The sequence below is a fragment of the Morone saxatilis genome, unplaced genomic scaffold (assembly GCF_004916995.1).
Source record: "Morone saxatilis isolate NCDOM2014 unplaced genomic scaffold, NCSU_SB_2.0 Contig17, whole genome shotgun sequence".
NCBI classification, from domain to species: Eukaryota; Metazoa; Chordata; class Actinopteri; family Moronidae; genus Morone; species Morone saxatilis.
In genome coordinates, this window is record NW_023339729.1 from 8,214,623 (window position 1) to 8,228,176 (window position 13,554).

The 13,554-nt window shown below is 40.7% G+C and overlaps 2 protein-coding genes across 2 annotated transcripts in view; both read left to right on the plus strand.

Annotated features, from left to right (window-relative positions):
- The window catches only part of pcyt2 (phosphate cytidylyltransferase 2, ethanolamine), a 10,299-nt gene extending 780 nt beyond the window's left edge, over nucleotides 1-9,519 (plus strand). The window contains exons 2-12 of the mRNA XM_035660220.1: nucleotides 2,092-2,180; nucleotides 3,394-3,555; nucleotides 3,675-3,826; nucleotides 4,555-4,596; nucleotides 4,723-4,861; nucleotides 4,971-5,053; nucleotides 5,318-5,395; nucleotides 5,832-5,897; nucleotides 6,943-7,008; nucleotides 8,059-8,147; nucleotides 8,268-9,519. Coding sequence (XP_035516113.1) covers nucleotides 2,092-2,180; nucleotides 3,394-3,555; nucleotides 3,675-3,826; nucleotides 4,555-4,596; nucleotides 4,723-4,861; nucleotides 4,971-5,053; nucleotides 5,318-5,395; nucleotides 5,832-5,897; nucleotides 6,943-7,008; nucleotides 8,059-8,147; nucleotides 8,268-8,385 — 1,084 coding nt within the window. The 3' untranslated portion in view covers nucleotides 8,386-9,519. The remainder of the gene's footprint in view (nucleotides 1-2,091; nucleotides 2,181-3,393; nucleotides 3,556-3,674; nucleotides 3,827-4,554; nucleotides 4,597-4,722; nucleotides 4,862-4,970; nucleotides 5,054-5,317; nucleotides 5,396-5,831; nucleotides 5,898-6,942; nucleotides 7,009-8,058; nucleotides 8,148-8,267) is intronic.
- A 1,158-nt stretch (nucleotides 9,520-10,677) lies between these two features.
- Nucleotides 10,678-13,554, plus strand: part of gnav1 (guanine nucleotide binding protein (G protein) alpha v1) — a gene marked incomplete at its 3' end in the record, with an annotated part of 24,959 nt that continues 22,082 nt past the window's right edge. Inside the window, 2 exon segments of the mRNA XM_035660981.1 lie at nucleotides 10,678-11,224; nucleotides 11,563-11,654. Coding sequence (XP_035516874.1) covers nucleotides 11,098-11,224; nucleotides 11,563-11,654 — 219 coding nt within the window.

The following is a 13,554-nucleotide window of genomic DNA, read 5'->3' on the forward strand; positions in this document are numbered from 1 at the left end:
TAGTTAGTGAGTTATGTTCCTATAGTCACTCATATACTTGTTCTTCTGTTTGTTCATCATTTCTGTCCGCAGTCCAATAATAACCTCACAGTAAGCTGGTTGAGGTTATGAATGATATTTGTGTATAAGACTATAGCCAGACAGAAGTGAAACTGTGGCTGTTTAAAGGTTAGAAAGGACCTAAACTACACGCTATGCTAGAGATGTTAGATGTTAACATATGTAAATGTCCTACAGCTGACCCAGAGGAAAGGTTAGGCAGCTTTATATGTACATCTCTGTGAAAGTGGATGAAACGTCCAAACCACCTCTGCTGCCTGTAGACCTAATCCATGACTGTATGAATGTAAACTCCTGCTGCTGATTGTAAAGTTAAAGTCTTGGCAGTGTGAACAGTTTAATACCTGATGGGTATTCATCTGTCTGTCTGTCTGTCTGAGAGAAACATCTGGGAGTTGGTTGGGCACTGAGACTCTGCTGTCACACAGAGAACATGATCCTCTGATGTGCAATGCATACATTTTATTGCAGGACTCACTCGCTGCACAAGGAAGCGGCTGCTGACAGCTAGTTTGACATCGCCTATCTCATGTGGTGGTTATAAATAACTAGTGAACATGTTGTTCAGTTTGTTGCAACAGCAGCAGTGTGTGTGTGTGTGTGGTGGGCAGGGGTTCCCTCCTTATTATTGAGACATAGGATATAGTTAATGACAGATCACATGTTATAAGACAAGGGAGAGACAGGAGCAGATAGATATGAGACTGGGCCTTTTACATCATTTAAATATAAGTGTAAAGAAAACCCCAATAAAGACCCCGCAGGTCACCGTCTGTACATTTGTGGACTCGTGTCGTGACAGCTGTAAAACATCTTCAGACAAATAACCACACAGCACACTTTGTCATAAGCCATCACCTCACTGTATTTACCTCGGCTCTCTCGGAGCGCTAACACTGTCCTGATCACGCTGAAGGAGATATATTTACAACTAGGAGCAGCGTGTCTGACTGATCCTGACCTGGCGAGGTGAGGTGAGGTGAGGGATGTTGGGGGATTATTGTTACCAGCAGCTTGTGGTAATGTCATTATAGAGAAGAGGTCTGCCCACTGGAAGACAAACAGAGGGGCTTTGTGTAAAGTGGGCTGATCTGTTGGAAAGAATCCACACATACTGAAGTTTTAACAGAATGTAAGTGAAAATAAAAAGTGGTTAGAGTCTCTGGATCGAAAACAGGAACAAGGGAAGTGACTTCTCCCCACATTTACATTTATAGTGCCACTATACTAGTCAGAATAAGGGTCAGTAGTACATTATATTTTCCAAACTAACTTCAGTCATGTTGGTTTAGTGTTATCTGAGATATCTCTGTTGCAAATGTGAACCGTCTCTTGCTCATAAATTATTGAATGCAGTTTCTTTTGTAAACCCTGGTGACCTTAGCTGCTCTTGTGAAGCTGCTGTCTGTGGTCGAACTGTACAGTCTGTACGGGAATGTGAAGCTGCACAAACTGAACAACATCCTAATAGTCTAGTACACACAGACATAATCAGTTTCTTAAAAACAAAATAATAATAAAAATACTTTATGTTATATAAGATAAGATGTTGCAGTAAGGGAGGAGCACTCGTGTTTACTTCTGTTTTATAAAGACAAGCCAGTACATAAATATTCATTGTTGAAGTTACTGAATGGCAGAAAGCAAATAAACATTGCCACATTATACACATCGTATCTCTGACGATTACCTTTCTCCCAGTAACCTTTGTCATTCATTCACCATGTTAAAAGGTCTCTCAGTCTGTGTTTTGGGACATAAAACTGCTTGATTTACACACACTGTGCTCTTCCGTGCAAGGTCATTATAAAAAGATAACAATAAAGATAAGATCATATTCAGCAATAAAGCAGGCAGAATTGGCCAGTCAGAGCTACCCTGCAAAGAAAGATAGAAAGATATAAATGTGCTTACTGGTAAGGCTACGTCACTTATTGTTGTGTGTGTTTATCTCCTTGTTTATGTCTGTTTCGTCCTGTGTAATGTTGAATTTGCTGATGACGTTGTTGTGTCTTATTTCTGTCTCCACAGTTATGACATGGTGCACTACGGTCACTCCAACCAGCTGCGGCAGGCCAAAGCAATGGGAGATTACCTCATAGTTGGAGTGCACACAGATGGTAAGGCTGACACACACACACACACACACACTGTGATATGGATGTTTCTGTGAGACCTTTTTGTAATCAACTCTCATGACACTGATGTGATATGACACTGACACTGAGTTCTCTGATGCAGTCACATCCAATTATTATTTATGTCTAATTAAATTCAAACCAACACAACTGTGTAGCTACAAAGACATCGCTGTCTTGTAAGCTTCTCAATCACAAAACGGTTAACCAGCCGTCAAATGTCAATGGCTACATTTCTGAAGTCACATTTATACATGCAATGATACAAGCGGTACATACATACAACACGTGAAGTTTTAAAGCTCAGTGAATATGTTGAGGCAAGAGGCTTAAACAAAGTCCTCCCCAAATTAAAGATGATATGAATATTTGTACGGTAGCCGTGTAGGAACTGATAAAAAGTAACTACTGAAAGTGATGACCACCATATGCATTATTCATCACTTACTAGTGGCCTTATGCGGTCGGCCCATTTTTTTTGATTGTTGGTTTGTCTCTTAACGTCCGTTTGTACTGCTGGCTGTTGTCAACACAAGTAAAGAGTCACAGCCCGGATGGTTTACACAGACTACTGTTAACCAGCTCAAGTATTGTGTTGCTTCTATGGGGAAAAGAGATACTGACTTATCGATATGATGAGGATGCAGGTTAAAGAAGTTCACAGCCAGACAAAAGTATGTAAAAAATACTTTTCTGTTAGCATCGAGATGGCTAGCGTTAGAGTCATTTATTGTAGATTCAGCGATAACCTTCATGTTTGAGCCTCAGTCAGACTCAAACGAGGAGCCTGTTGTTGACCACAATCTGTGACTAGCAGACGTATCGTATTACGTACCAAATCGGTGCACGGATAAAATTCAGTAAAGTCAAGGTCAGATATTTTAGGGAACATAAAAAAAACATTTGGAGTGGAGAGGATCTGTAAGTAATTGACATCATTTCCATTCTTAACAAACAACATTAAATCAGGTGATTTGACAACGTGAAGTAAAACACATCTTTTCAACATCCTATGTAATATAATATACCTTTATTTGTAATATGATCTGCAATAATTATCTTGTAACACAATAAAAAGCCCATGTCTTGTGTGTAATAATGTAACTAATCAGATGAGTCTCTGCTCTGCGCTCTTTTTGCAATGTTAGTGTTGTGCCAATAATTAACAATAGATCACCTCTTACTTCTCTCAAAGCTGAGATTTCCAAGCATAAGGGTCCTCCGGTCTTCACTCAAGAAGAGCGCTACAAGATGGTGCGGGCCATCAAGTGGGTGGATGAGATAGTAGAAGGAGCGCCTTACGTCACCACCCTGGAGACTCTGGACAAGTACAACTGTGACTTCTGTGTGCACGGAGGTGAATCCTGTTTCCTGTCATGTCTCATTTCTGTGGAAGAGTCCTTCTCAGTGATGCACATGATGTGAACAAGCCTCCAGATGTGATGATGGACTAATGTCATTGTTTATGTGTACCAGACGACATCACGCTGACGGTAGATGGTAAGGACACATATGAAGAGGTGAAGCGCGAAGGCCGTTACCGGGAATGTAAGCGCACGCAGGGCGTCTCCACCACTGACCTGGTGGGACGAATGCTGCTCATGACCAAAGCCCATCACAGCAACATGGTGAGTAAAGCTGCATATTTATTGACACAAAACAGATGTATTGTGTGTGATCAAGCCTTATTGTGCATTGATTACATTCCCTACAGTATTTGTGCTTACACTCTTTAATTTACCTTTAATTTATTTTAGAGTGATGGTGAGCGGTTTTTCTTCTTGTTCCTACAGTTGGATGTTTGAGCTTCACTGTGCAGAATAATGTATGTGCAGTGTTTGACAACCTGAATTTAAGGAGTGGGGCTTATGAGCATAACAAATACTCTGGAAGTTAATTCTTGTCCAGGATGCAACTGCAAGTGTGATGTAGGAAGTTGAAACCACCAGTGCACATACACTGAGAGTGGACTTTACAGTGAAGTAAATCTTGTGTCCAGCAGGAAAACTTGAAAAAATTAACAACATTTGCATAACCATAGTAATTCATAGAGGCAGAAGGTGCCTTTTAAAGGATTTTAATGTGGAAATTATACTTGTACATATTTACAACGTTGTTTACTTTGTTTGAAAAACACAAAGCAGACACTTTGTATATGCCTTAATACGTGTCTGAGGGGATCTTTAAAGGTCAACTAACAGCTATGTGTGTAGGCTTTATAGTGCAATCCCTTAACCCGCAACTATAAATCCCCCTGCAGTGTCTGGATGTGTGTAATAACTATTTAATATATTAGCAATGGGTTATTTGTTTGTTTTGCTGTTGGTCTTATCTTTTCCTCTAATCATTTCTGCAGGATAACCCAGATTACCAGCAGCATACAGACAACTTTGGAAAAGTAAGTAGCATGATTTTTAAGTGAAACCATGTCCTGATTATTAAGGATATCTGTTAGGACACCACCTAGACTTTATTACATTTTTCCAGTGAAATATATATTCATGTGTCTTTTCTTGTGTTCAAGGGTCCTAAAGGCCACAGTCCATGGACAGGAGTGTCTCAGTTCCTCCAGACGTCCCAGAAGATCATCCAGTTTGCCTCAGGAACGGAGCCTCAACCCGGAGACACCATCATCTATGTGGCCGGGGCATTCGACCTCTTCCGTATCCTTTTCATTCAGAGATAACCAGAACTGAAGTATGAACTAGAGATCATTTGATCATTTCTGTGGTGCATGCGATCGTTGTTGCCTTGACCACAAATTCCCTGCAGACATTGGCCATGTTGACTTCTTAGAGATGGTCTATAAGCAGGCGGAGAGGCCCTACGTCATTGTAGGTCTGCACTTTGACCAGGTATGCCTAATTACAAACATGCACTCACACACACACACACACACACACATCTTGGCAAAACAGTCAAAAAAGGGTGAGAAATTCACTCCTGTCAGCAGTTTTCAAGAGAAACATTTGGAACAAGTCAACGCAAAAGCAGCTCAGACTTTTATGGTTAGACAAGAGAGAAGCCCGTCCTAACTGTTTGCAATTATGGTGGTCTAGGAATGTAAGATTGAGTAAATGTCAAAAGGGTAAAATGAATTATCTCTTCATTCTCTTCAGGAAGTGAATCGGTACAAGGGGAAGAACTATCCAATCATGAACATCCACGAGAGAACGCTGAGTGTCCTGGCCTGTCGGGTGAGAAAACACACACACACACACAGCACAGTGGTGTGTATCTTGAATCCTCACAGCGCTGCGGGCTGCACTTGGCTCTGTACCCTCCATTCCTCCTGGTCAGCTATCAGTCTAGAACAATGATTCTCTGTGCCCCCATCTGCACTGTGTGTGTCTTGTTAGAACAGTACACAAACCAAACATATTACACAATCCTAAAACTGTTGCTGTGCTCAGAGTTACTCAATGTCTGTTGACAAGGCAGAGAATTATCCAAAATCTAAGGAGAGAACATTAACACCTTCACCCTTGACTTGTCTGGTATCCCAACGATGCTTATCAGATAAACTTTGATATTTAAACTGAAATGCTCTAACTGATGTAAAAGTTGAATCAGTAAAAAACCACTTGTGACTATGAACTTTCCCTTGCTCTTCTCTTGCCTGTCTCTCTATAGTATGTGTCAGAGGTGGTGATTGGAGCACCCTATGCAGTGGGCAAAGACCTGCTGGATCATTTTAAGGTGAGTTGCTTTTGTATGACTTTACGTCTGATCATGTGTTTTCAGTCCTTAAACTGTCCGTGACTTTGAGTTCATCGTCTGTAATTTCAGACTTCTTTTTGTGGTTCAAACCAAGCAGATGTAGTTGCCCACATGAGAGCTTTTACCAAACATGCAGACGGAACTTTGACATCCATGGTGTATGAAAACACGAAAGTGAAAAAATGAAGGAGGATGGCCAGCACATTTTCAAATATAACACAATGATGTGTAAATTACAGACAGTGAATTGTGAGTTTTAAGGCACAATTTTAGGCAAAGTATGTAGTAAATTGGTGGAGGAATTAGTTCATCTACAAAATATAGTACCAGCAAAAAATGTCACCTACTCGTCTTTTGTTGGCTAAAAATATAGAACAGGACTTGTTCCTGAAGTAGAAACCCAGTTTATTAAGCTGTTATCCAGTATGAACACTAAGCATTTAATTTAAAACTAGTTTCAGCTCAGAGTTTTGACAGAATTAGATCAAAAACAGACTAAAGATTACTAAAAGCCTTTGACAGTGTAGGACAGAACAAAGGATCACTGTATGGTCGCTGCATTTGAAACATTGCTTCTAATTTAATTTATGTCGAATTTATTAAAAAGGCCCAATGTGCAGCCATGTAGCGCCCCCTTGTGGACAGTTGAAATACCAAAGAACAAACATAATCTTGACCATATTAAGATCCATTAGCAGGTAGTTAATGCCCCAGCCTTTTTCTTTATTGTGATCCACAGTTTTAGTTTCAGGTAAATGCGTTAAAAAAAGGTGCTCCATGATTCCATAATTTTCTTATTTTGTTACTGACATACTATAAGTGACCCTACATAGACTAGTGTAGATGAGAAATGAGTGTAAATAAAAAAGATTAAGTTAATAACAGGTTTAAGTTGGCTAAACTGAGCGCAGACATACGGCTCCTCTGTGGCACACACTGACACTGAGATACACTTGCATACTGAATTCATATCTCTGCACAGGATGGGTGGATTAACCAGGTGTGTGTTTGTGTAACTGTACAGGTGGACCTGGTGTGTCATGGCAAGACGGAGGTGTTTCCAGACAAGGATGGGTCAGACCCCTACGCTGTGAGTACAGGCTCTTCTTATCTCTGATCAAAGTGCAGCAACATTATAATGCATTTATATATGTGTTTATTATAATAATATTATAATATTTGAGATTATTTTAAGGACATATATTCTGTTGGTCTGATTCATACCAAGGCAGCGTTATTGGCGATAAGTACACAAAATGGACCCCCAATATTCTAACAGCAATTGGCACGTATCCCTAAAACGGCTTTATGTGGTGGGTTTTTGGTCACTGCTCAGGGCGCTCAGTGGAGCCTTCACCTGATCCATTATCTGCTTGTGCTAGGACACTATGTCACACATACATCACTTACTTATCAGACTTCTCTGAGTTAGGGCTAAAATGTGTGACAAAACAGCATTTTAATAAAGTACTGTAGTGCTGATGCCCTGGCCTACAAATCTTGTTCTCCAGATGTTAGAAAAAATGTTTATTTGGTACAGACCCCAATTTCCACTATTCATGAATCAAATCGTAATCGTATTATCTGTCAAAATAATGGCAATGTGATTTCATTTTAGCATATCGTGCAGCACTATTCTGAGTGTGTATCTTAGTAACCTACACAAACACACAACAATAAGCAGAGGAGAAATGGGGCAAATACAAATACCACAACGTAATTTGAGGTTAAATTACATTAACGTGGCAAGTGTTCTTGATAGTAACAAGATTTCATCAAAAACTGGAAGTGTTTTCAGTGCCACAATTCAAATGCTTAGGTCTTTTATAAATAAGGAAATTAGACATAACTGCTAGCATGCTATGAGTGCTAGAATGGGTGACAAAGTGTAGTCTTAAAAGATGGGTTTTCATCACTGTAGAGGCAGAACAGAGATTGTCTGTGCAGTTCAATCTGAAAATAAGAATTTTGAAACTATCTGTGTCTGCACTCTGTGGTCACTCCTGGACTGGTCATTGAAGATCCTTAAGTTGTTGCCCAAGACCTTATCAGTTACAATACATTATTGGTTAAAAGCTGACAACCCTGTTTATTAGCATTATCAGTTGCATTAATTTGATGTACTGATTTCTGCCCTCAGGAGCCTAGGAAGAGGGGGGTATTCAAGACCATCAATAGTGGGAACAATCTCACCACTGATGACATTGTCCAGAGGATAATTGAAAACAGGTCAGGCACTTCCTCATCATCTCATCATCATTTCATTTCTCATTTTGATTGATTGGATCATTTCATTGATTCATTGTTTTTTATCTCAAGCCTGTTCATGTCATCTTAATGTACTCCCAGGCTGCAGTTTGAAGCCAGGAACCAAAAGAAGGAGGCCAAGGAGATGGCGGTGATCGAGGCGATGAAGAGGAAAGAACAGCAGGACCAAAGTGAAGCTGCAGCCCAGGCTGCTCACTAGTTAGACCTCAGACCTTGTTCTGTGTCTTCCGCATCCTGGTACACACAGCTTTAAGAGAGTGGACACAACTGACCCAGATGGATGGTCCATGTTGTCCTAAACTGGACCTGGCTGGGTGAAACAACCCAGGAGGAGGGCAGTCAGTCTCTACCAGTCAACAGTGTGTCATACACGCTGCTAGTTTAGCTTCTCTCTGTCTTCACTTATACAGACTACTCCAGCCTAGAATACATCTGCCTCGACAAGAACACAAAGAATCCGAACACGTAACATGCTACCATTCAACCTGCAAAGTCCCCTCAAACCCCTCATTCTCCACAGAGAACTTTTAATGTTATCTTCTCTCATGTATTGTTTTTGTCACGGAAATCACACACTACATGTTCCGGTATAGACGTAGAAGGGGTATATTAAATTTGTAATAAGCCATAACTTAATGTCTGTAATATTTTTAGATTTTAAAGCATATTTTAATGATCAGTCTTAGTGTCATCAGTAACATTTTTAATACACTCAGAAAACGTAGATGTATTTTCATCACTCTCACTATATTTTTGTCCAATCTGAAAAAATGTTATTAGTACATTTAATGACCTGTGATGTAGTCTTTTAATTTTAACTGTGGATTTTAACTACCAGAATTTGCACCGTGTGTGTGTGTGTGCGTGCGTGTGAGAGAGAGAGAGAGAGTGAGGTAAGTGAGTATGTGCGCTGTAAAAGACAGTAGTGCCTCATTCCCAAAGCTATCCTGTAACTAATGTAAGGGCTGTGAATTGTATAAAAAAAAATCTATACCAGAGTGTCTCTGCATTTCTCGCTAAAGTTGTATTTCTTTCCTTAGTCTGCTTTCAAGAAATTAAAACTAGAAAGTCTTTTCTCCTTCTGACTGTCAAACTGCTTCTGCAACTCTTTATAGATTGCAGAAGGTCACTCTGTTGCTTCTCCTGTTGAATGGGGCATAGCACCTGGAGGTGAATTGTTATTGCTGCGTTTGTAAATTGTGTCTGTGGGCTGGAAGGCTGAGAAATAAATACATTTCTAAATGTCAGATGGTGGGGATTTTCACAACCTTTCAATCAATGTATCACAATGTGTAAATTCCCACTTTAAATAAAATAAACTGGTAATATGGCAGAGTGTCGTCTGATGTCTGTTTTACAGCAGCAGTGTAATGTGTGCAGCCTGATGACAGAGATCTTTGTTGGATCAGCACATATTCACGGTTCACTGAGTCAGTGAAATGAGGCCGCAGCCGCTCAGAAAACTGCTAAATCCAAGCGGTCCTGTTCATTGACGCTGCTCTCAGATTTGAACAAAAACTGCAAACCGTCATTACAAACACAAAGAGCCTTTAATCCGCCAGCCTGAGCACCCCAGAGGAGCTTTTGCAGGAAGGATCCTATCACTCAGCTGAGAGACATTACAGGCCACAGTCTTTTTCCTGTTTGGACTGATCCTGAAACATTAAGATCTCACTCTCCACATACATTAGGTGTGAAGACAAACATTTAGGGGCCTCTCAAGTGCCCACAGGAGACCCATTTGCCAACTACTGCAGTAAGACAAGAGATAAAGATAGACTGCCTACGGCAGCTCAAGATACCACACAAAGAGTGATAGATAAGAAAATACATATAAAATGAATATTTTAGGTGTTAGCGTTGGACATTCAGGTGTCAGACTAATGAGAGAAATCACTGTAATAATGACATTTAAATATTGTTTTGGTGAGCATTACCTTTGTTATTTGCTTCCCAAAGTTAGTCAGTTAGGATTAAACGATAGGAAAGTAAAAAAGATTGTTCTTTTAATTTAATTCTTTTAATCTTTAACTAGTGCTTTTTAATTGTGAAACGCTTTCACCTCTTCAGGCCTGTAAAACTCCTCCACATAAGTCAAATCCTAGAACTAGTGAACACTGGTTAAATACCTCATTATTACCCACTCACTACCTGTTCAACGTTATCACTATATAGGTGGATTTTGGTGACCTCACATGGCTGTAACTGTAACACACACACAGAGTGACCTGAGCAGCTATGTATAATAATGCCATATATTATATAAACTGAGTATGTGTTTTGTTTTTATAATCAAATCAAATATAACTGCGCGTAATGGAGTAAATGTACTCAGCCACTGGTGGAAGTACAGGTGATATGTTTAGTTTTCTGAGCACGCACAGGTGAAACACAGGGATTTACGCACTCAGCAGTTTTGTCCCCGGCACGTCACTTCCCTGGGAAGTCCAAAAACTTTTCCATCTGAGCAGCAGGCTTCAGAGGGAGGAGGAGGAGGAGGCGCTTTTCGGGATTATCTGGGGTCTTTGCCAAGGCGGTAGAGCAGAGTTTGAACCGCCGTGGCGCACTGTGACATAAACAGTTCGGTGGAGGACAGTCGCTGAAAAGTTACCACCCCTTAAAATCTGCGACAGACAACGAAACAAACAAACAAACAAACACTTGGAGCGATGCGTAAAATCTGTTCCGTCCGAACGGTTTGACCCACAACCTCTGCGAGTTTGAGGGATGTTTTGGAGATGGCCTGAACTTTATTTTTTCTAGAGACTTCTCTGCACAGTAACCCTGCGGTTTGCGGAGCAGCAGGAGAGCTCGGAGCATGCAGGCTGTAGAAACAAACTCGGGTTGATCCCAGTCTGGACTGTTGTTTTCCTCTCAGGCCGGGCGGTCGGGGAGGAGATGAGTGCTGAGGATGGGACTGTGCCTCGGAAACGAAGTCACAGAGGAGAAGAAGGCGAGGATTCACAGCGCCAAGATAGACAGAGACCTGTACGAGTACGCCAAACGGGAGATGAATGTGGTTAAAATACTCCTACTAGGTGAGACATGATACTGATATGAACTCACCTTACCCTTACCTGAAAGTGAAGTTTGTGTACACAGTATAAGAACTGCACCTGTGTCCCCCGGTGGATCTTCTCCAGTAGATGGTATGAAAAAAGTCCCTGTAAAGGTCCCTGCACAGGCTGGAAGTTTACAATGGTTTTTGGTTGAGACAGACTCATAAATCCTCTCTAGAAGCCACTGTTTAATTTAAACCTTTGCAGATTCAAGTATAAAATCTGACCACAGATGTATACATGCAGGTTTATTATGTTTCTTTTCTAACATATTTTAAAAAAGACCCAGTTTAACCAGCGTTTACAACCTTCTCCAGGTGCAGCGGAGAGCGGTAAAAGCACCTTGGTCAAACAGATGAAGATCATCCACAGTAATGGATTCGCCAAGCAAGAGCTCATCAGCTTCAAGGTTGGAAACACACACACACACACACACACACTCACACACACACACTTAGACTACAGCGTGGTTCACCCTACCTGAGGTTTTTATCAGATAACAGTCTATTAGCATACAGCGATCTTGCTGTTATGGTTCCCAGTTGAAGAGAGTTGGATAACAATCACATGTCTCCTGGGAAGTTGCACAAAACTGATCAATATGTCATTTGTTCAGATTTAGGTTATCAGTTTCAGGTAAGAGCCTGAGTCCAATAGAGGAAGTCAAGAGGTCGGTTTATGCTGCAGGCTCGACTAAAATGAAATGGAGGCGATGGTTAGTTCCTGTGGGGGAATGAGATTTCTCATGATACCCAGGGTCAGATCCAAGTTGGTATTCTGTGGTTTGGCTCGCATCTGCTCTTCCTTCTGTGTGTGTGTGTGTGTGAGCGACTGAAAGCCAAATTCCTCCAGTGTACGAGGGGTAGGGATGGGGTGGGGAGAATGGAAACGGTTCAACACACAGAAACACACACACCAGTTTCACCCCATCAGCTTGTTTTTACTGAAGTCTTATCTTCCTCCACACCCCCTCCTTAAACCTCTTCCCATATTTTTTACCCTCCTCTTCGTCCTTCCCTTTCCCCTTTGCTATTCTGTATCTTTTCCTCTGTTTCTGTCTCTACCTCCTCCTTTCTGTTACTCATAATGAGTATGTGATGACAGTAAAGGCCTTTCTCTGCCTCGATCATGCGTCAGGTACCGTACCTGCTCTCTGTCTCCCAGCCCTGTCAGAGCAAACTTAAACATAAATAAAGATGGTTGGGTATGAACCCACCTCAACACAATTCATATGCTTTTGAGTTTGTGAAACATCACACTGAAAACTGCTACTAGAGTTCAAACCAAAAATGACTTTATATTATTGAGATCTATGTATAGGTACGGCCCGGGTGTATGTGCAACAGATAATATCTGTGTCTTTGAAATATGCAAAACACTGTCAAGCTTCGTCAAATCTTTGGCAGTTGCTCATAGGCCAGGATATTGCACTCTCACACTGATATGAAGGTCCCAGTTGTTTGTTCAGGCAGCTGGGATGTTTGAATGCATTCCTAGATATTAAAGACGCCTCAGCTCTTTCTCTGAGCTCCTCTCTCCTGCTGCCTCTCGTGTCTCATAGCAGTCACCTCGTCTGCAGTTCACTCCTGTCAACACAAGCACCATACTTTCTGTTATTGGACTGTGCTGGAGAAAGAAACATAACCCCTGAGCAGGTAAATTTATGCTTTTAGGCTGGATATCAAATCTCAAAACTTTTTTAGTACTGAATGAAATGTGTGAAGAAAGTTGGCATCCAATGTCTGATCTTTATACTCATGTTACCTTTGTTTTTGATCAGATAGTTCCCAATTTGAATTAAACTTCAGACAGTCTTAGACTGTATTTTATTAAGGAAAATTTCTTGTACAGCTACTTGTATGACACCATTTAACATTTGAGATCGGAAGCTTCTTTAAATAATCTGGTTTTGTAGAATAAAAACTAAATGAATTTATCAAAAAAAGTGTCTTTATATCAGTACAAAAACTCACTATATTCCCACTAGTATCAAACAAGACTAAGGTTCCAGTACCCATACTATTTAGTATGCCATTAAAACATTCAGTCCCAATCGTTGTATATCAAATGCAGTATGCCAGAAGATACTAGGATGTGCTACTGCATCCAGTCACAATTTACAGTATGTAAGCCAGCGTGCTCGTCTGGCTATTCTGATCCAGTGTCCTCTGCACTGACCAAGCACAGACAGATAACAGACAATCCCAATGCATATGTTATTTTACTGTCAAGAATGTAATAAGATAAGATAAGATATTCCTTTATTTGTCCCACAATGGGGAAATTCTGATGTTGCAGCATCAAAGTGG